The following is a 23,615-nucleotide window of genomic DNA, read 5'->3' on the forward strand; positions in this document are numbered from 1 at the left end:
GTTAGTGACGGGAAAGCCTCGGGCAGAAGAGGCCTCCCAGGCAGAGCAGGGCCCTGGCAGCTGAGAGCGCAGGGGTGGCGGCCATTCACCATCTCCTATGAGTTCTCCGGAGGCAAACACTTGCGAGCCCGGCTCTGCCTTGATCTCAGCCCTCGTTCCCACCATTAACTTGAGAGCAGCGACTGTGTCGCCACTTCCCCTGACGTTCCCTCCGTGCCTCCAGACCTTTGTACACACCTGGCAAAGAAAGGCTGAGGGAAGCCATGTGGACCTTTGCCCGAGAACACTGTGCGCCTGCAGCCCCCTCGAGAGGCTGATTAACAGGCTTTCGGGGCAGTCCTGGCAGCTAAGCCTTCCCCTGAGGAAACCCATCATCAGCTCTTCCCTTTGCCTATGGATTTCAACAGAGAGAGTCTTGGCTGGAGAACTGGGTTCTGGTTTCAATCTTACTTCTCATTTTTGTGTCTCAGGCTACAGAAAGAGGTTTTCTAACTGTTCATGTTTAACCAATAGTTTTTCTGCAAGAATAGCTGAATTCCTCCCAAATCAATCCCAGAATAATGATGACGGGAGTCACAGATAATTGACAGTTCTCTGCACACTGCTGCTGCCTTCTTCTTAATGGAAAATGTGAATTACATTTTTTTCAATATCGCTATGCAGAAATTATTCACAGCAAATAAAAACACATTTGTCAAGGCATCGGTCTGTAAAATCTGGGCTGTAAATAGATCCTGTGGTAGTAACTTATATGACTAACAGTTATTTTCATGGTTGACTTAAAACTTATTCAAGAATTAACCAGTATACTCAGGAGGTGGCCAACCGGTGGCAGTAAACTCAATGGACAGAACTGGCCATTTGGACACTGTGACATATGGACACCGGCTGACCAGGAGCGGAAGCACCCAGCCTTGTTTTCAAGAGTGGCTTCTCTGCATAGTGGTCTATAGTATAGAATGCTTTGAACTTCTAATTAGAATGTCACGTTTCCATAGGCAGGAGCCCGGGAATAGAGGTTCAAAGGGAATTCACAGCCTCCCAAATGCGAGTCATTATGTACTCTACTCAAAGAAGAGTCAGCAGAGAGAGTGATATAGGACCAATTTACTATGTGAGTGGAACCCCATATCCACTGGGGAGTCAACAGTTGGAGTTCAAACTCCACCAAGGTAGAGAGGCCAGAAGCGGCCGTGCCCTCCGCGTAAGCACAAAACTCAAACAGACCATCTCTAACAAAGCCTAACCTAAACGTTGACAGGAGAAAATACCATCCAGAGCCTTTCTAATTATTTTTTATCCAGAATGTCTGGCACCTAATCCCCCCAACTGAAGGAGGGTGAAGTAGAAAGAAGGCTTTGGAGTAAATACATGTCCTAACCAGTTATCGGTAGCAGTCAACAACTCTGGACCTTATTTCTCTGGAAAGAAACAAACCAGGATCTTTAGGCTCTGAAAAGAAACATGCAACCTTCATCAATTCTAAAGTTTCATATAGAAATAACATGATTTTCTATAGCACAAATGCATCCAGCTGACACAAAGAATTTGTAAAAACTGCTTCAAAAATGTTGTTACCAAAGAAATATACCTATGAAAAAAGGTCTATCAAGTAGAATCAGGTCAACAGTCAAAACTTTTGTCTACAGGGTATCAGTGGGCACTTTGGAGATAAATTTGAGGGATATCAAAAGCTTCCATTCCAGAAATCATTTTTCACCAGCCTATCACTATCATTATTTTTGTATCTTGCTACTAGTAACAATGAGGTTTTAATATGATAAATAAATAACAGAGTGGATAAAAGGCCCGAAGGCTGTACTACACATGTATACCTACGTACAAATCAACTGATCAGATTTAGTTGCAGAGAGCAGAGTCCTAAAGGATGGAGCAGGAAAGAGAAAGAGGAATTTTAAAGAATATGTGCCATGTGTTAGATTTACTTCTCTTTTATTTAATTAATTAATTTATTTATTTTTATAAATTTATTTATTTAATTTTGGCTGCACTGGGTCTTCATTGTTGCGCACGGGCTTTCTCTAGTTGCGGCGAGTGGGGGTTACTCTTTGTTGTGGTGCGCAGGCTTCTCATTGCAGTGGCTTCTCTTGTTGCAGAGCACGGGCTCTAGGCACGTTGGTTTCAGTAGTTGTGGCACACGGGCTCAGTAGTTGTGGCGCACACGCTCTAGAGGGCAGGCTCAGTAGTTGTGGCACACGGGCTTAGCTGCTCTGCAGCATGTGGGATCTTCCCAGACCAGGGCTTGAACCCGCGTCCCCTGCGTCGGCAGGCGGATTCTTAACCACTGCGCCACCAGGGAAGTCCCAGATTTGTTTCCCTTTAAAATATTAGTTATACATGAAAACAAATCTGATTCCTTAAAAATGCTATGTTTCAACATCAATATGCCCCCCAAAGTGTTCCTAGGAACATGAATACATGATACTCACTCAGATTCACAATTCATATTAGCATATTAAAGGCTCTGAAAGCCTTGCTGTAAAGAATTCTACTGGACCTTGTTTAAGCCAGCACTTGTAAAGCTGTTCACTCATTCATTGAGTTATTGAGTACTTACTCTAGGCCCAGTACATTCTAGGTGCTGGGGATAGAGAGAAAGTCAAGTATCTTACTCTTATGGCATTTGCAATGAGGGAGACTGCTAACAGGCAAATTATCAGGTAAGTGAGCTAGAAAATAACAGGCAATGATCACTGCTATGATGAACACATAACGAGGTAATAGGATAGGAACAGACTTGGGCACTCCTTTAATTCGTGTAGACAGGCAAGGCGCCTCTGAGGAAATGACTTTTATTAAGCTAAGACCTAATGACAAGAAGAATCCAATCATGTGTGGACCAGGAAGAAGTTTCAGTCAGAGGGAACAGCTACTACAAAGGCCAGGAAAGAGCTCAGTGTCCTTAAAAACACAAAAGAAGATCAGGGACTTCGCTGGCGGTGCAGTGGTTAAGACTCCATGCTTCCAATGCAGGGGGTGCGGGTTCGATCCCTGGTCGGGGGAAATAGGATCCCACATGCTGCACAGCATGGCCAAAAAAAAGGGCTAATCTCATGTTAAAAAAAAAAAAAAGAAAATCGGTGTGCCTGTAGGAAGCAAGAGGGAGATGGAAAGTCAGATCATCCAGGGTCTTGTAGATGAGGACAGGGGATTTGGTTTTATTTTAGTGTGGCGGGAGCTCCTGGAGTTTCTAATGCATGGGCCGTGACATGCTCTGTATTATGTGGGTACATGCAGTAAAGGGCTGGCCTTGCCAAAAGGGAGTTCTGGCCTTTGCCCTCAGCTCCTGGGAATTAACCTCTAAGCCCTTGGATTGCTCTACCTGAGATGATATCTTTGTTTATCTGGAGCTTAGCATAGACCAGATAGTCTATGCTAACAATGTGACTTAGGCCAGGGAACGGTGGTCCCCACGGTTATCAGCTCTACTTTTGGAAGAAGTGGAGACACATAAGTGGCCAACTACGTCCACATGACCAAGCCCCAGTAAAGATGCTGGACACCAAGCCTCAGGTGAGCTTCTCTGGTTGTCAATACTCCGTGTGTTTTTTTTTTTTTTTTGCGGTACGCGGGCCTCTCACTGTTGCGGCCTCTCCCGTTGCAGAGCACAGGCTCCGTGTGCGCAGGCCCAGCGGCCATGGCTCACTGGGTCCAGCCGCTCCGCGGCATGTGGGATCTTCCCGGAGCGGGGTACGAACCCGCGTCCCCTGCATCGGCAGGCGGACTCTCAACCACTGCGCCACCCGGGAAGCCCAACTCCGTGTGTTTTGACACACGTTGTTGCTGGGAGAACAGGCACTGTGTGTACAGCTCCACTGGGAGAGAGCAACTGAAAGCACATGCCTGGTGCCTCCTAGACCCTGTGTGCCTCTCCCCTTGGATGATTTTAACCTGTGTCCTTTTGCTGTAATAAACCATAATCATGAGTATCATCAGTCCTTCTGGTGAATTACTTAACCTGAGGATGGCCTTGGGGACTTCCAAACTTGTGGCTGGAATCAGAAGTGATAGTCTTGGGGGGCCTGCTAAATTCAGATTCCTAATGCATAAAACCTCTAAGAGGAGGCCTGGAGATGTGCATTTTTAACATGCCCCTTGGGCAATTCCCACGACGTCAAAGTTGAGAACCACTGCTTGATGGATACACAAGGTGACTGACTAGATTGAAGACAGCGGTCCAAACGCAGAGGCAGGCTCACATTTAACAAGCCCCAGTCCATCCTTAGCAGCTATGTCAGACAAATGCAGTAAAGAACAGAATCTTATGTGAGCAGCTGGGAGGCAGCTCGGCACCCAAGGCCTCTCCCTCCGCTGGCCCGACGTGGGGTTCTGAGGAGACCTGCATTATAACAGGACCTTCAAGATGCACACTGGGGAGCCACGGTCAGCCCCAAACTGCTCAAGATAGCATGAGGGAAAATGAACTTCCTCTGGGATGGGTTTGGAAGGATGGGTTGCCCTGTAGTTTTCACAAGCAGCCCACGTAATTCTGGCAAGTTTCAGTTGCAAACTTGTGAAGAACGGCTTTCTAGGGAATCTCCATGATGGGCGTGGTGTTCGAGGTTGCTCACAATCATTTTGTGACCTTTATACACGATCTGACAAGGCTCTGTACATGTGCAGATGTTCTGCATTTTCGAATAATTCTGCGACTCAAAGCAACTCCATACCTCCGTGGCCCCCGTACCGAGAGGGCGAATGGCAGCGCTCACATGACATGGGAGATGACGGGAAGCAGCTGGTAAAGGCTGCTAGGATTTGGATTCTCCCTCTGCACTTCCAGGGGGCTCAGCTGGGCAGGCTTGTGAACCCTCGTCTGAGGCGGTCCAGCCGTCATCTTGCAACAATGATAACTGATCATTTCTGTCATTTATCTTTGCTGCATCTGCCTCCAGCTGACCTGACCTTATTTCCTCTGGATTTGTTTTTCCTTTCAAGTCATGACCACATTTAAGTTAAAGAAATCTTTTTAAGAACAAAAACCCAAACTCACACTGAAGCCACAAGGGAGGGAGAGTAGGGAAGCAGTGACTTCTGTTACAAGAATCATAAATAAGTCATGACAGTGGTCCCGGAGACAGGGAGAGGCAGTGCTCTGCTCCCTCCCATCTTAGAAGATGGAAAATGAGAAGAGATTATCTTAGGGGAAGACATGCAAATACTTGCTCTTGTGGGCACGGGCTGCTGTTTCTGATAACCCATGTCCAAGGCAACAAGAAAGAAATTTTACAAGGTAGAAAATGCACACAAGAAGAAAAGGGCCCTAAATAAAACGTTGTAAAAGCATCCATCCGTTTGGGGAAGTTTCTGGAACTGGGAGACAACTCACTTTCATATAGGAGTAACTGTAAAAAAGAAGTAGGACTACCTTGCTTTTGAAAAGTGTCTGCACCCCACAGTTTCACTGAATAAAGGAGTCACCTGCCATCTTTACCGCCAGCTTTAGCTCATGAGTCAAGTTGAATTTTTTAATTCAAAATTTATAATGTAATACTACTACTTAAACTTACACTGTACCTTTTCCCCAGGAAACTCAAAGAAACTCCTTAACTTCAAATTACTCATCTTTTATAGCAATCCTGGTCAGGTCTACGGGAGTCAAAAGATTTTAGTAAGTACTTAAAAATAACGCTTACTGAGTGAATTCATTTTTTTTCCTTGTTGCACTCTGCAAGGAACTGGGGCAGAGAGGGGTTCAGCATGGAGACAGAGCAGATTGGGACAGGGACAGGGACAGCTCTCCTGTGCTCAGTTTCTAAAAGTTCCCAGGGTAATTCCAGTTACTGCTGCCACCTGCACTTTTTTGTCTCAAGTCCTCATTGTCTGCTTGTGGCTGAAGTCTGAGCTCCCATTGCCCAGATCAACCAAAATAGAATCTCTCGGAGAAAGTTCAAGGCACTGTTATTTCTAAAAGTTCCCAGCACTGTTATTTCTAAAAGTTCCCTGGGTGATTCTGACACGCAGCCTGGGCTGCACACCAGCAGGATGGTAGAAAGAGCACTGAACTAGGAGTCAGGGTGTGGGTCCTAATCCTGGTTTATTTGCCATGTAACGTGTGTAAGTCACTTAAACTCTACAGGCTTTAGTTTCTTTTCTTCTTATTTTTTTTAATGTGGACCATTTTTTATAAAGTCTTTATTGAATTTGTTACAATATTGCTTCTGTTTTTATGTTTTGGTTTTTGGCCACAAGTCATGTGGGATCTTAGCTCCCCGACCAGGGATTGAACTGGGGCCCACGGCATAACCACGGGACCTCCAGGGCATTCCTGGCTTTAGTTTCTTTGTTTATAAAATGACAGCAGTGGGCTTCCCTGGTGGTGCAGTGGTTGAGAGTCCGCCTGCCGATGCAGGGGACACGGGTTCGTGCCCCGGTCCGGGAAGATCCCACATGCCGCGGAGCAACTGGGCCCGTGAGCCATGGCCGCTGAGCCTGCGCGTCCAGAGCCTGTACTCCGCAACGGGAGAGGCCACAACAATGACAGGCCGGCGTACTGAAAAAAAAAAAAAAAAAAAAAGACAGCAGTGACATTCTCTGATTCTAAGAATTAATGATCTCCCAGAACCTCTCTTTTACACTACAGAAAATCATGTTCTCTTCCCCATTGTCAAACAATATCAGACCACATCCCCACATGAGGAGGCCTCAAACTTTTTTGCATAAGAATCTGTTGAGAGTTTTAAAAAAAATATGCAGGATCCTTGGCCTCACTCCTAACATGCTAATGCAGGAGGTGTGAATATGCAGGGAGTCCTTGGCACACACTTTGGGAAACCGGTGCCCCGCGTGAATAGGTTCTTACCGGTTTAAGCAAGATGCCACCCCCATGAGGTGTGGGTGTGGGCCCACTGTGATTATGTGTCACCTGCTCCCCCTCCCTTCCCCTGGGAAAAATCAGCTTTGGTCAGGTGAGGTGAACACACTGGAAAGCACAGACCTGGATCTGGGTACTAGCTCTGCCACTGGGATGCAGGGCTACCTATGAGACCGTGGAAAATGCAGCCTCTCCGAGCCTCCACGTTTCCTGTCTGTAAGGTAGTAGAACCTACTCCACAGGGTTGCCGTAGTAAAGAAGATAATGCATATAAAGCATAGGTACCCAATACATATAACAGATGCCTCCTAGAGAATTCCCTGGCGGTCCAGTGGTTAGGACTCCACGCTTCCACTTCGGGGAACATAGGTTCGATCCCTAGTCAGAGAACTAAGATCCCCCATGCGGTGCAGTGCGGCCATTAAATAAATGAATAAACAAATAAATTAATTAAATAACAGACACCTCCTAAAACACTGCAGTCTTGCTGAGAAGGGAAAACAGAGGCAATGTGAAGACCAGGAACAGGTATACGGGGGTGTTGGACGGGCCGGGTGCCCAACCCCAAGGTAGACTTTGCCGATAATGATGGGGGCGGGGCAGGTTCTGGATTGCTGTCTAGGGATCTTTCACCTTCAACTGCTGCCTCTCTGAATCCATCTTTGTCAACATCCCCAGAGTGCAGGACCCGGGACAGGCAACTCAACTCACAACGTCCTATGGAAAACTCATTCCCGATTGCTCTGACAACATCGCTAATTGTGGGCAAAGCAACGATAAAATGTGTACCAAGCTAATCAGAAGGACGGAAGGAAAGAATGCCCACGTGCGTTCCTTGTGTGTGAGTGACGAAAAATGGCTGGTGCCAACTGCACTTGGAACTCAAATGTCAGGAAAAGGAGTAAAGGGGAGGCCAGAAAAAAAAATTAGCAACTCCTGGAGGAGCTCATTGTAAGTATTTGCCGGCAAAGGTCTACCTGAGGGATGCAAAAGTCTTAACCAGACCGCCTGTCTAAAGCGGGCATCAGGCAGATGGGCTCCACCAGGCCTACAGCCAAGTGATGAAAGAAGACAGGCCAGAAGCACCACAGGAAACAGCTGTCAGTGCGCAGGGGCCTCCCTTGCCCACCTCATGCATGAGAACCGCCTGCTTAGACTGGCAGGTAATATACATGGTAACATCTAGTGTGGGGAGCCGGTCGTCACGTGCACCGTGGCTAGCGTGTCATTGGTACCCACATCGCCCTCCTAGGCGGAGGGACCTTCCTGCTGAGAAGCACCAAGAGGCTGGATGAGGTTGCTCTGTGGGTTTCCAGGCAAAGCTCATGGGTCTCAACTCGGCCCCTGGAACTGCAGGTCCAACCAGACCATCCTGCCAGGGGCTACATTGGTCCTCCTCAAGGCGAGGAAAGCCATCTCAAGGGGGGCTATCCTTACAGGGGCGGCCCTGTTTTCTTTCTTTGTGACATCTTTGTCGGTTTTGGTATCAGGGTGATGGTGGCCACATAGAATGAGTTTGAGAATGTTATTCCCTCTGCTACATTTTGGAAGAGTTTGAGAAAGATAGCTGTTAGCTCTTCTCTAAATGTTTGATAGAATTAGCCTATGAAGCCATCTGGTCCTGGGCTTTTGTTTGTTGGAAGATTTTTCATCACAGTCTCAGTTTCAGTGCTTGTGATTGGTCTGTTTCTATTTTCTAGTTCTTCCTGGTTCAGTCTCAGAAGGTTGTGCTTCTCTGAGAATTTGACCACTTCTTCCAGGTTGTCCATTTTATTGGCATATAGTTGCTTGTAGTAATCTCTCATGATCCTTTGTATTTCTGCAGTGTCAGTTTTTACTTCTCCTTTTCATTTCTAATTCTATTGAGTCTTCTCCCTTTTCTTGTGGATGAGTCTGGCTAATGGTTTATCAATTTTGTTTATCTTTTCAAAGAACCAACTTTTACTTTTATTGATCTTTGCTATTGTTGCCTTCATTTCTTTTTCATTTATTTCTGATATGATCTTTATGATTTCTTTCCTTCTGCTAACTTTGGGGTTTTTTTGTTCTTCTTTCTCTAATTGCTTTAGGTGTAAGGTTAGGTTGTTTATTTGAGATGTTTCTTGTTTCTTAAGGTAGGCTTGGATTGCTATAAACTTCCCTCTTAGAACTGCTTTTGCTGCATCCCATAGGTTTTGGATCATCATGTTTTCGTTGTCATTGGTCTCTAGGTATTTTTTGATTTCTTCAGTGATCTCTTGGTTATTAAGTAGTGTATTGTTTAGCCTCCATGTGTTTGTATTTTTTACAGATTTTTCCCTGTAACTGATATCTAGTCTCATAGCGTTGTGGTTGGAAAAGATACTTGATACGATTTCAGTTTTCTTAAATTTACCAAGGCTTGATTTGTGACCCAAGATATGATCTATCCTGGAGAATGTTCCATGAGCACTTGAGAAGAAAGTGTATTCTCTTGTTTTGGGATGGAATGTCCTGTAAATATCAATTAGGTCCATCTTGTTTAATGTATCATTTAAAGCTTGTGTTTCCTTATTTATTTTCATTTTTGATGATCTGTCCATTGGTGAAAATGGGGTGTTAATTCCCCTACTATGATTGTGTTAGTGCAGATTTCCCCTTTTATGGCCGTTAGCATTTGCCTTATGTATTGAGGTGCTCCTATGTTGGGTGCATAAATATTTACAATTGTTATATCTTCTTCTTGGATTGATCCCTTAACCATTATGTAGTGTCCTTCTTTGTCTCTTGTAATAGTCTTTATTTTAAAGTCTATTTTGTCTGATATGAGAATTGCTACTCCAGCTTTCTTTTGATTTCCATTTGCATGGAATATCTTTTTCCATCCCCTCACTTTCTGTCTGTATGTGTCCCTGGGTCTAAAGTGGGTCTCTTGTAGACAACATATATATGGGTCTTGTTTTGTAACCATTCAGCCAAGTTTAAGTCTTTTGGTTGGAGCATTCCATTTACATTTAAGGCAATTATCCATACGTATGTTCCTATACATTTTCTTAATTGTTTTGGGTTTGTTACTGTAGGTCTTTTCCTTCTCTGTGTTTCCTGCCTGGAGAAGTTCCTTTAGCATTTGTTGTAAAGCTGGTTTGGTGGTACTGAATTCTCTTAGCTTTTGCTTCTGTAAAGGTTTTAACTTCTCTGTCAAATCTGAATGAGATCCTTGTTGGGTAGAGTAATCTTGGTTGTAGGTTTTTCCCTTTCATCACTCTAAAGATATCCTGCCACTCCCTTCTGGCTTGCAGAGTTTCTGCTGAAAGATCAGCTGTTAACCTTATGGGGATTCCCTTGTATGTTATTTGTTGTTTTTCACTTGCAGCTTTTAATATTTTTTCTTTGTATTTATTTTTTGATAGTTTGATTAACATGTGTCTTGGCGTATTTCTCCTTGGATTTTTCCTGTATGGGACTCTCTGCGCTTCCTGGGCTTGATTAACTATTTCCTTTCCCATATTAGGGAAGCTTTCAACTATAATCTCTTCAAATATTTTCTCAGACCCTTTCTGTATTTCTTCTTCTGGGACCCCTATAATTCAAATGTTGTTGTGTTTAATGTTGTCCCAGAGGTCTCTGAGACTGTCCCCAGTTCTTTTCATTCTTTTTTCTTTATTCTGCTCTGCAGTAATTATTTCCACTATTTTATCTTCCAGGTCACTTATCCATTCTTCTGCCTCAGTTATTCTGCTACTGATTCCTTCCAGAGAACTTTTAACTTCATTTATTGTGTTGTTCATCATTGTTTGTTGGCTCTTTAGTTCTTCTAGTTCCTTGTTAAACGTTTCTTGTATTTTCTCTATTCTATTTCCAAGATTTTGGATCATCTTTACTATCATTACTCTGAATTCCTTTTCAGGTAGACTGCCTATTTCCTCTTCATTTGTTAGGTCTGGTGGGTTTTTGCCTTGCTCCTTCATCTGCTGTGTGTTTCTCTGTCTTCTCATTTTGCTTAACTTACTGTGTTTGGGGTCTCCTTTTCACAGGCTGCAGGTTCGTAGTTCCTGTTGTTTTTGGTGTCTGGCCTCAGTGGCTAAGGTTGGTTGAGTGGGTTGTGTAGGCTTCCTGGTGGGGGGGACTAGTGCCTGTGTTCTGTTGGATGAGGCTGGATCTTGTCTTTCTGGTGGGAAGGTCCACATCCACTGGTGTGTTTTGGGGTGTCTGTGGACTTATTATGATTTTAGGCAGCCTCTCTGCTAATGGGTGGGGCTGTGTTCCTGTCTTGCTAGTTGTTTGGCAGGGGGTGTCCAGCACTGTAGCTTGCTGGTCATTGAATGGAGCTGGGTCTTAGCATTGAGATGGAGATCTCTGGGAGAGCTTTTGCCATTTGATATTATGTGGAGCTGGGAGTTCTCTTGTGGACCAATGTCCTGAACTCAGTTCCCCCACCTCAGAGGCACAGGTCTGACACTTGGTCCGAGCCCCAAGACTCTGTCAGCCACATGGCTCAGAGAAAAGGGAAAAGAGAAAGAGAGAGAGTGAAAGAAAGGAAGGGAGAAAGGAAGGAAGGAAGAAAGAAAGGAAGAAAAATTAAATTAAATTAAATTAAAAAATAATTATTAAAAGTTAAAAAGTAATAGAAAAAGAAAAAAAGAAAGAAAGAGAGAAGAGTGCAACCAAACCAAAAAATAAATTCACCAAGGATAACAAGCACTACGAACTATACTAAAAAAAACGAAAAAAGAAAACAACGAACAGACAGAACCCTAGGACAAATGGTAAAAGCAAAGTTATACAGACAAAATCATACCAAGAAGCATACACTTACACACTCACAAAGAGAAAAAGGAAAAAAAAAATATATATATCGTTGTTCCAAAAGTCCATCACCTCTATTTTGGGATGATTCGTTGTCTATTCAATGAATAGACATATTCTATTGTCACAGATTCTATTGTGGAATCTGTGTATTCCACAGAACAGGGTACATCAAGTTGATTGTGGAGATTTAATCCACTGCTTCTGAGGCTGCTGGGAGAGATTTCCCTTTCTCTTCTGTGTTCGCACAGCTCCTGGGGTTCAGCTTTGGATTTGGCCCCACCTCTGCGTGTAGGTCGCCTGAGGGTGTCTGTTCTTCGCTCAGACAGGACAGGGTTAAAGGAGCCACTGCTTCGGGGGCTCTGGTTCACTCAGGCCGGGGGGGAGGGAGGGATATGGATACGGGGCGAGTCTGCCGCGGCAGAGGCTGGCGTGACGTCACATCAGCCTGAGGCGCGCCGTGTGTTCTCCCAGGGAAGTTGTCCCTGGATCCCGGGACCCTGGCAGTGGCGGGCTGCACAGGCTCCAGGGAGGGGAGGTGTGGATAGTGACCTGTGCTCGCACACAGGCTTCTTGGTGGTGGCAGCAGCAGCCTTAGCGTCTCCTGCCCGTCTCTGGGGTCCACACTGATAGCCGTGCCGTGGTTCGTGCCTGTCTCTGGAGTTCGTTTTGGTGGTGTTCTGAATGCCCTCTCCTCGCGCCCCCCAGAACAATGGTCTCTTGCCTCTTAGGCAGGTCCAGACTTTTTCCTGGACTCCCTCCCGGCTAGCTGTGGTGCACTAGCACCCTTCAGGCTGTGTTCACGCGGCCAACCCCAATGCTCCCCCTGGGATCTGACCTCCTTAGTAGCCGGAGCCTCAGCTCCCAGCCCCGCCCACACCGGCGGATGCGCAGACAAGCCTCTCCGGCTGGTGAGCGCTGGTCGGCACCGATCCTCTGTGCGGGAATCTCTCCGCTTTGCCCTCCGCACCCCTGTGGCTGCGCTCTCCTCCGTGGCTCCGAAGCTCCCCCGAAGCTCCCCCCTCCGCTACCTGCAGTCTCCGCCCGCGAAGGGGCTTCTAGTGTGTGGAAACCTTTCCTCCACAGCTCCCTCCCAGTGGTGCAGGTCCCGTCCCTATCCTTTTGTCTCTGTTTATTCTTTTCTCTTTTGCCCTACCCAGGTATGTGAGGAGGGGAGTTTCTTGCCTTTTGGGAGGTCTGAGGTCTTCTGCAGCGTTCAGTAGGTGTTCTGTAGGAGTTGTTCCACGTGTAGATGTATTTCTGATGTATCTGGGGGGAGGAAGGTGATCTCCACATCTTACTCTTCCACCACCTTGAAGATCTCCCCTCAAATGAATTTATGCAAAGTCAATCTGACTTTACCTATACTTTTTCTTATGAAATGTGGGAAAGGGATGTATTAGCAGGGAAAGTGCCCCCCAGTAGACTAGTTGAGTGATTTTGGAAAGGAAGAGGCCCCGATGGTGGCTGTCCCCCTGGCCTTTAGTCACTGTACTTAGTATGTCAGCAGTCCTGTGCCCCCAGGCCATATTTTCAGTCCTTTGCCAACTCCATGGTACCCTCTCCAGCATACTGGTCACCTCCCCTGCTCCCTGGACCATAAAGTATCCTCACCCCTGCTCAGGGATGTGCAGGCTCTCTAGTCTTACAGAAGCAGCTTTGACAAGCACAGATGTTTCTTAGGCTGGAGGCTTTGGGTGCCAGGAAAATAATTCCTTGCCTATATTATCAGTTCTGTAAGTCCAAACTTCTGTACGTGAGTTTGCCTGGAATAAACCATTTAGATTGGAGTAAAAGGAGAGAAGGGAGATGGCTGGTATGTGTGGCAGGGTGAAGTGGAGAATAAAAGAGAGGGAATCTGTGTGAATGCACAAGAAAATATTTGCTTTAATACCACCTTGCTTCTGTAGAGCACTTTACTGTTATAAAGCATTTTAATGCATATGAACTTATTTTTTAAAATCTGTATCTCAGGCAGAACTGGCTGACAAGGGAAGACTGGAAGAAGTCGAGGCAACAGTGACAAGACCTGGGCTAGAACAGATGTGTCCCTAAATCACCATTTAAGTCTGGGAAGACTCTTAACTTCTCTGAGACTCAGTTTCCCTACTGATCAAACAAAAACTAAATTAGAACGAGGGCTTGGATTATCTAATTTCTAGAGTCCCTTCGACTCTGAACGTTGATGATGCCATTTGTTATAACAATGTGTTGTTGCATAACTGATTACAGTAGGGCTTTTGTGACACCAAGAGGAAAGTCAGACTTAATCTTGTAGAGGAAAAATGCTGGCTTAGAATGAGTTACAGATCTGCTGCTTACCCATCAGTTGTGTGACTTTGACAAAGCGAGTAACTTCTCTGAGCCTCAGTTTCCTAATCAGGAAATGAGGACAATAAGACTTGTCTTGTAGGGCAGTTGTACTTGTTAAATGAGATAGTGAATCTGAATGTATTTTTAAACTCTAATGACCTAAAAAATGTGATAATTTATTGTTATCACTATCACCAGCATGCAGAAAAATCCATTAGCCCTCTAAGAATTACCTAACAGGGCTTCCCCGGTGGCACAGTGGTTAAGAATCCGCCTGCTAATGCAGGGGACACGGGTTCAAGCCCTGGTCCGGGAAGATCCCACATGCCGCGGAGCAACTAAGCCCGTGCACCACAACTACTGAGCCTGTGCTCTAGAGCCCGCATGCCACAACTACTGAGCCTGCGTGCCACAACTGCTGAAACCCGTGCACCTAGAGCCCGTGCTCTGCAACAAGAGAAGCCACCACAATGAGAAGCCCGTGCACCGCAACAAAGAGTAGTCCCCGCTCTCAGCAACTAGAGAAAACCCGTGTGGAGCAGCAAAGACCCAATGCAGCCAAAAATTAAATAAATGAATAAATAAATAAATTTTTTAAAAAAAGAATTACCTAACAACAGAAACAAATGAATTGAGCAGCCCTTACTATTAGCCCAGCATAAGTCCTAACCAGGGAGCAAAGGCCATTCGCAACTCCAGGGAAAAATAGTTTAGCTTCTTCCCTGCTTTACGACATCCATGGAGTAGACTTCTGTGTGCCCCTCGCCCCTGCAAGCCACATACAGAAGGCTTAGGCTGCTAACAGTGATGATTTTCTCCACCGTGAGGGCAACGAAAGTAATCTCCTTATACAGATCTTTCAAAGACCAACAAAGATCACCATTTATATTAAAAATAATTAATTATACTGTCGTACTTAGAAAGGCAATACCTGTTCTTCCAAACTCTGTAAAATGACGATGAGAGCACAACATCGTGACTGGAAATGAGGAATCTCGGTACGTTCTTTGGAAGCACCTGGTCTTATTTTAAGTTGCCTAATAAAAGAACTGACACTCCACTGCCATCCCCAGGTACACAGCCCCTCCCAGCACATTTGGGGCTAAGTGTTCAGAATTATGCACGCAGACCTATATAATAGAAGCCTCTAGTCCAAGGTGATTTTTCACTCCCTTTCTTGGAATTACTATGTATTACATTGTTATGTACAAGGTTGGAAAGAAGCTCATCTAAAAAGGGATAAACTTTTTTTTTTTTCCAGGATGACCAAGTAACAGAGGGCCTTCATCTCTGGGCAATATTCAGGAAGCCTGTTGTTTTGTTTGTTCTCTGATGTTTTTGAGCTTGTCTGGGTTTTAAGCACTGGGTATCCTAGGCCATGGGTTTTAGCAGGAAAGTCTTTACATACAAATTAAATAAGCTTTTTTTTTTAAATTGAAGTAGAGTTGATTTACAGTGTTGTGTTAGTTTCCAGGGTACAGCAAAGTGATTGTTATATATATTCTTTTTCAGATTCTTTTCCATTATAGGTTATTACAAGATGTTGAATATGGTTCCCTGTGCTATACGGTAGGTCCTTGTTGTCTATCTATCTTATATAGTAAATAAACCTTTAATTAATAGACTCTTACAGAAATCATAGCTTGCATGGACTGCATGTAAGAGGAAAAATAAATTTACTTTTAAAAACCTTAATTCTTTATATAATTTTGGCTTTTTAAAAAATACCTTGAAAATAAAAGCAAAGGTAACAAGTACTTCAAGGGTAAGACACCACCTTACCCATCCTTGATAATTTCCAAAAGGAGGAGCATAATAGATGTTTGATCAATGCTTGCCAAATTAAATTACTTTAAAAGTTTCATAAAGAAGATACACACTAAATCAGAATAAGAGTTTACATAGCATTATTATAAAAGCTCCAACCCCAAATAAAATCAATAATGGTGTTAAGAGAAAGTGAAACTCTCTTCTAATGAACTCGATGAGATATTAGTTCTGTGCCTCACGGAAATTTGGGGCTAGAATTAATTCTTAATTCATGCCTATTCCTACTTCAACCTTGCTGATCATCAGAGATATATAATCAACAACTGGCATTCCAATTAGTTAAACTCAATGCATTCTTTTAAACCCTAAAAGTATCTCTATAGGGTGAAAACAAACAAGCAAAATATATATATATATATACACATATATAAAGTTGTTGCAACCAATAGACTTAGGGATAATTGCTAGGAGTAAATGAGTATCTTGTCACGACCAATAAATTTAGGGATACTTGCTAGTATCTACCTTGTCAATCTACCATTGTTTGCCACAGTTCTTTCTTTCCTTAAATGAATCATGTCTAACGCAGAACTGATAAGTAGTAATTGATTTAATTCTCTCAGTAACATGCATCTTCTGTATCATTATATACAGTTTTGGCCCAATATATTTACTGCACTTTTTATTGAGTAACATGGAAATGAATGCTGAGTTGGCAGCCCAATAATAAATGGCCCTCATGTTATCTGAGTTGCTCTCTTGCATTGACAAAAATGGTGATAAATTGGGTTGTAATTGAGAAAGAAAAGGAAGACGATTACTCCTGATGCTGAGATGCATTTATCCCCTGCCCCAGCCCTTATTGAACACGCGTGCTCCTCCATCAGCCTGCAAGATCAGCCCTGAAACAGAAAGCAGTCCAGGGTACCGCCCCGTCTGGCACACAGGCTCATACCCCTGCAGCCACAAGCTTGACCACGTGAGTGGCTTCCATGGGATGGGGGTAGGGGGTGGAGGAGAGCGCTTTACCTTCCTGCACACAGACGGGTTTATCACTTGGGATCCAGCCTAGGGTTCCGTTCAGATGTTTCATACACAGTCTCTTTGTAGAGCCCTTCAGCTTGAATCCATCTTGGCAGTGAAATCGGGTGACGGAGCTTTCAAAGAAAACCCCTCCGCTGGGCGTCCTGAAGCCATTCTCAGGGACGCCTGGGTCAGCACACACCTGAAGGTCATCAAACCCTACATGGACAGAGAGAAGAAAAGGTGCCTCTGAATATATTCTTCGGATGCTGAAGGTTTCCCATGATAAATGGCAGACACTGTATTCTTTCCGATGCTATGGGCCACCCAACTCCACCAATAAAAATGCCAAGAAAATAAACACTCTAGTGCACATTTCACACTGCTCTTTGCTCTTTGCTTAGAAAAGCGCTCATTAGTAATTGCAGTTCCACGGTCAAGTTAGCCCTTCAAAGAGTTTCTAGGAGTAGCAGATGAGGAAAAGTAAACAACGAAAGGAATACAAAATGGTAATGTCGAGGCTGAAGTACAAAATGCAGAAGGGAGCGGAGGAGGGAGAGGTAGCCAGGAAAGGGGGAGATGGAATCTGAGCCTGGCTTTGAAGGACGGGTAAGACTTCAAGGACAGAACCAACTTCGTGAAGGGGGACACAGGGGAATGGCTTGCGCAACGGCCAGGCCGGGAGACCGCGGGCGTGTCTGCAGAGCAGCAGGTGGCTGAGAGCGATACAGGGTTTGCAGAAGAGGCAGGTTGGCGATGCCCACCCTCCCCTGCCCCCTGCCCTCGCCCCCATCAGCCAGGCCTGGTCCACATTTCTCCTCCTCTGGGAGGCCTTCCTTAACCCCACTCTCCCTGTTCCCCCCGCCCCCCCCCAATTTGTTCCACCACTGTAACGTGAACACAGCCCTGTACCGAATCATTTGGAGAATGATCGCCTCTCATTCTGGGTTATGAGCCCCTCGAGGACAGGTTTTGAGACTTCTTCACTCTTGTGAAACCTATCACAGCTCCGCCTAGAACGTGCTCCATAAATGTTTGATGAGTGAATAAACAGAGTTGGAAAAGGGAGAGGGAGACATACCGGGGTGACCCTAGAAAGCCAGGCTGAGCGAGGAGGCCAGTGTGGGGCCATGGAGCTGGGCAGTGGGGACCAGGAGGCCGACAGGACAGCAGCCTGAGGGACTAAGTGGAGGAGAAAGGGCCCAGGGTGTGGCTAGGAGACCCAGGCAATGGTGCAATCAGACGTGGTGGGCCCGAGAGCACAGGAAAGTGCTGGAAGCAGCAGGGAGGGCACCAGAGTGGGAGACATCCCGGTTCCAGGGGCCCCTTGTCGACTGACTGGATGTCAGGGTGGGGGAGACAGCCAGACGGCTGGGACGAAGGCCCGACTCTGGCCTCAATGAGGAGGAGAGGGCTGGGGTCACGGCCCGCACTGAGAGCTTCGGACAAAGACATGACTGGGACCAGATCTGCATTTTTGAACGATCTTTTGTGTAGCCACACGGAGCTCATGGATGTCACGAGCTCGTTGGGGGACCCCAAGGATAAGGAATGGGTCGTCTATGTGCACAGTGCTCCAATGTACCCTCCAAGGGAAGCAATGTAGGCGACAGAGAGCCCCAAACTTCTGTGCACTACGAAGGCCTTCTACTCCATTTTCTTATAAAATCAACCAACAAATCCTTCCTGAAAAGGTACCCAGAATAACTATGCGTGATTCCTTCCAGATGGGGGTTGGTGTGCCCGTCCACCCCCGCCCCCAGCGCAGCTGCTGGTGCCAGGTCAAGACGTGGCAGAGGGACAGGAATAGCCTGGGCCGTCTTAGAAAATCTCAGCCCAGACCGAGAGGCAGTATCACCAGGGCTCCTGGAGGACTTATGTGGTTTCCAGGCGATGCCCAGATGTCAGACTCATGAGACATCTGATCCTCTGTAACACACTGGGCTTGCAAAACATCCTCAGCTGGTAGGTGATTCCCTGACCCCAACTTTCATGGGCTCATGAAGGGCTCACTTGCTGTCCTCCCCAACTGACCTCAAGACCCTGGACATTCTGCCAGCACCGCTGTGCTGAAAGCCACAGACACAGCACAGTAGGCACCACGGCAGCACCAGGTCCAGCAGTCATAACGTGCTCTCTCTGCCGAGGGCATGCGGCAGTGGACCAAGCGAAAAGTCAAGGAGGAAAGCAGGGAAGTGGAGAGCGTCCACATCTGACTCTATTACATCTTTAAGTGGGAGCAGGTCTGATACTTTATCAAACAGAAGACGCTTTGACAAAGGACACCATCTAGCCTCTCAGCCCCCCTGACACGCAGCCACAGCTCTGCCCCGCTATGAGCACCCTGACAGTGGAGGCTGTTTTCCAGCCCCTTGGAGGGTGATTAATACCCATCTGGGGGGAGGGCAATAAAGTACTAGCAGGATGGCTTCATGTTTTCGTTTCAAAGGAAAGCACTGTAAATTGTCAAGTGCTTCCTAAGTGATGAAGGTCAATGATTTCCTTCTGAGTCTGGCCATCTCAGGGTGGGTCCTTTAAACGTATACCCATTATGGTATTGAGGGGGCAACTAGCAGCAACGGAATTCGTGATTCCATGCCAGCCCAGAAAGCCTAGAAGCATAAACATACAGAAACATGAATGGTCTGGACGCTTTCTGGCAGTCTGTGAGTGAAAGTCACTCTGACACACACGCCGTAAGTCAAACAGAGACCGTGTCAGTCACTGGGCGGCCACAGAAGGGCAAGCCGAGGGTAAGAGGAGGGGACAGCCCTCTGGAAGGTCTGGGGCTGACTGCTCACAGCTAGGCAGACACCCGCCAGCCAGAGGGAGGAAGGGCACTGGGGGGTGCAGGTCACAAGGCATGGAGGGGGGAAGCCGCTGAGCACATTTCAGGGAAGAGGTCGTTCTGCCAGGCTGGGGGCAGGGTGACCGCCATAGGTGGAGCCCTGGGGTGGAGGGTGGCGAAGGGAGGGCAGGAGACGGCGACAGCAGATCCCGAAGGCTGAATGTGTTCGCTAAGGGTCTGGATTTAATGAGGAGGTTAGAGGTAGGGGCATGCCATGTACTGAGAGCTTCGAACAAAGACACGACTGGCATCAGATTCGTTTTGTTGAATGATCTTTCCTGTACTCGCAAGGGGGACGGACTCATCTAGACCAAGCAGGAGGCAGGAAGCTCATCGGAAGTGTCTCCAGGCCACCAGCTGCACCGAAGGAGCAGCAGGGCAGCTTCGTAAAAGGACGTTCACGGATCCAGGCTCTCTCTGGCTGGGCTGGGACCCAGAAGTCTTGAGTTTTAGAAAGTTCTCTCAATGACTCTTAGGCAGCTAGTCCCGCACCTGCCCAAGGGAGGACCGGCATCTGAGAACTGTGGGACCTCAGGGCTCGTGCCAGAACTGGGTGGGAAACGAGGAGTCAGAACCAAGGCGGGCGCAATGGAACAGAAACAGGGCCACATGAGACACTAAGGACACAGAATCACAAAACCTGTGACCAACTGGATGGAGGATGGGGTTAGGGAAATGAATTCAAAGAGAGGCATCTAGGATAACGCCCGCGTTCTGATGTCGACGACGGCGTAGACAGCGGGGCCGTGCACTCAGACTGACGGGACAAGGTGAAGACAGCAATGATATGTCTGGTGGGGGGCCGGGCAGTTTGAGTTCTTGGTGGAGGGGGGACACCCAGGCAGAGATGCCTGGTGATGAGCTGGAGGCCGAGTCTGAAGCTCCATGGTGCCCTGGGCTGGTGCACCGTCCCGGGAACGAGCACAGCGTGAGAGGAGAAACAGCCAAGGCACCCACAAAGGACACTGGGAACACAGGGCCGCGGAGAAGGAAGACCTGACTGTGTCATGGGAGCAAGGGAAAGGGGTTCAGGAAGGAAGGAGCGGGCGGCAGGGTCAGCTAAGATCCACTAGGCCACGTCTGAGAAGCATCCACTGGCTGGGGGCGGGGAGCGATGGGACCAGTGCCCAGGCAGCTTCAGGGACAAGGAAGAACTATCCCCGGGGGAGGACGCCTGCCTGCTGACGTTTAGCGGGGGGCAGTGAGAGTAAGCATGGGCTTCTCTTTCCAGATGCTTAGTGCGAACAAAAGAACACAGGTTGGGAGTTATCCCTGGATTAGGGTCAAGGGAGGGGTTTGATTGTTGTAATAAAATTATAAGATGAAGGAGATTTGAATATGTCTCTACACAGCAGGGAGAAACAAAGATTGCAGATGACGGGGAGCAAAGGGGAGGCAAGAGGGGTAAGTTCCCTGCACCTGGATGTGGGCAGGGAGGGGACCCAAACCCTGGAGAAGGGATTGCCCTCCACTGGGGCAGGAAGGGGAGTTATGCCAGAACCTCCATGAGGGAAGCATGTGCCCCATAACGTGCTCATCCTCCAGGACTCAGCTTAAATAGCGCCTCCCCTTGGGAGCCTTCTTCCTCCCTTCAGGCACCTGGGCTGACCTCTCTCAGCCAGCCCCTCACCCTGTCATTGCTGGTCTGCTTAGCTGTCTCTCCCACTGGGCTGTGAACTCCTGGAGGGGGAGATGGGGTCCTATACTTCACTTCCTCCTATAGTGAGTGTGAGCATTCCACCAGTGCTGCTAGTGAAGGACTGGTGGGTGGATAGATGGATGGATAGATGGGTGATGGATAGAGGACAGGTGGGTGGATAGATGGATGGAGAGAGGATAGGTGGATGGATAGAAAATAGGTGGGTAGATAGATGGATGGATGGACAGGAGATGAATGGATGGATGGATGGATAGATGATGAGGATAGGTGGGTGGATGGCTGGATGGCTGGATGGATGAATAGAAGATGAATGGATGGGGGGGTGGGTGGGTGGATGGAGGGTGGATGGCTGGATGGATGAACAGAAGATGAATGGATGGAGGGTGGGTGGGTGGATGGATGGAGGGTGGATGGATGGATGGAGTCACATGCTCTGCTGCACTCATCAGGCAAAGATCCCCACGCCATCCCACCAAACAGTCACACCTATCACTCTGATAGTCCCAGAAGCTTATGTATTCCATAGACAAGGGAGGTGTGCATTCTCTCCCCCAGCACAGACACACTCTCTAACACCCTCTCACCTTCCTCTTGTCTCCCAGCCTAAGGAGACTGCATTCCTTAGATTTTTATACCCTTCTTCCAATCCACATCCTCAGACACCTCAGCCTTCCTCCTCTGTCTCCACTGTAGGGCCCAGGGTAGGTTTACGCAAAGGATTTGGCTGAGACATCTGTGCCTCCCCCGCCACCACACACACACTTGGGGCCGGTCACCCCCTGCTCACAAATGAGCCATGCGGACTGCTAAGTCCTAGGCACTGACCCCTCGACTTGTCCCACCACCCTACCACCGTGCCCCGGGCCACAGAGCTGTTCTCTCTCAGAGAAGGACAGATCATTCAAGTGAGAGCTGAAGATGCAGCCCCGAACCCACCAGAAAAATGACTCCTGCTCTAATAAATAAATGATGAGAGCGGCGTGGAAATGATGACGGGAGAGCAGCAGAATTTCCCAATGAATCTGACTCGGTACTCTTTCTTTCTTTATTCCTTCCTTTTAAAAAGAGCATTTCCATCCACTTTCTCTGCTTTCATGTCACCACTGCTAGCCTCCGGCTCTGTTCCCATGCCTGGGACAGCGCTGATGATCAGGGTGCTGTGGGCCGTGGGATCCAGCCCTCGGCATGGAAGAGGGAAATAAGAACAAGTGCTAAGAAGAGAGCAATCAGAAAATGGGATGGTACAAGAAGGAAATATTCTTCATTTTGGACAACTAATCCCATGGAGCAAGATAGTAATTTTCTAGGACTTGCCACGTCTTCAGACTCCACTTTTCAAATCACCCCCGAGCGGATCAGTTCCCAGCCCAGGTCATTCTTCTGTAGAGCTGTTCTCTTAATGCCTTTCTGAAATGTTGACGATCAGCCCCATCAGATCACACATCTATTAAGCGGGGGGGGGGGGGGGGGGGGCTGCTTTAGGGATTAGGGAAGAGGAGTGGAAAATAACCACTCAAATCATCTTATCCCAGGAACCATACTCCTAAGGTCCCCATCACTTTCACCCCATTCTTCAAATTCTGTGTATGCTTTGGAGCTAAGTAGCCACAGCATGGAGAAAAAAGTTCACAGCATGATTTCCAATATGTTTCTTTGTGGGGGAAGTGGGAGGAAAAGGGAATATTCCATTTTCATAAGTGGCTGGAAGCAGCATCCCGCATCCCCTAGCAGTTGCTTCTAAATTCAATTCAGAGTGCAACACCTATCTACAAGAGACAGTCTTTGTGATGGTTCATTTTATGTGTCCACTTGACTAGGCCAGGGGATGCCCAGATATTTCATCAAACATTTATTCTGGCTGTGTCTCTGAGGGTGTTTCTGGATGAGACTGGCTTTGAGTGGGTAGACTGAGTAAAGCAGATTGCCCTCCCTTATGTGGGTGGGCCTCACGCAATCAGTTGATGGTCTGAAGATAAAAGGGAGTGTAGAAAGAATTCTTGCTCTCTCCTGACTGTCTTCAAGCTGGCGCATCAATCTTCTCCTGCCATCAGACTCAGACTGAGACTGGAACTTACACCATGGGCTCTCCTGGTTCTCAGGCCTGCGGATTCAGACCGGAACTTACACCCTCGGCTCTCCTGAGTCTCCAGGTTGCCAACTGCAGATCTTGGACTTCCCAGCCTCCATAACTGCATTAGCCAAGTCCTTACAGTGCATGCATGGGATCTATCTCCTATGGGCTCTGTTTTCTCTGGAGAACCCAGACTAATAAATACAGTCTTCCTAAAGGTACTCGTGCACTTTACAAACAAGAGTAACATGGATGCTGACTGTCCCCACACTCCAGAGGATGATATTTCTCTCTGGACCCCTGAGTTCCGGTAAGCAGCCCATTGAGGCAG

At 47.0% G+C, this 23,615-nt stretch overlaps 1 protein-coding gene across 3 annotated transcripts in view; it reads right to left on the minus strand.

Annotated features, from left to right (window-relative positions):
• SUSD4 (sushi domain containing 4) overlaps positions 1-23,615 on the minus strand; it is a 121,339-nt gene that overhangs the window by 38,764 nt on the left and 58,960 nt on the right. For all 3 annotated transcript variants that reach the window (XM_030868384.2, XM_030868383.2, XM_060300217.1), the window contains exon 3: positions 16,712-16,924. In XM_030868384.2, the coding sequence (XP_030724244.2) occupies positions 16,712-16,924 (213 nt within the window). The remainder of the gene's footprint in view (positions 1-16,711; positions 16,925-23,615) is intronic.

The sequence above is a fragment of the Globicephala melas genome, chromosome 1, assembly GCF_963455315.2.
Source record: "Globicephala melas chromosome 1, mGloMel1.2, whole genome shotgun sequence".
NCBI classification, from domain to species: domain Eukaryota; kingdom Metazoa; phylum Chordata; class Mammalia; order Artiodactyla; family Delphinidae; genus Globicephala; species Globicephala melas.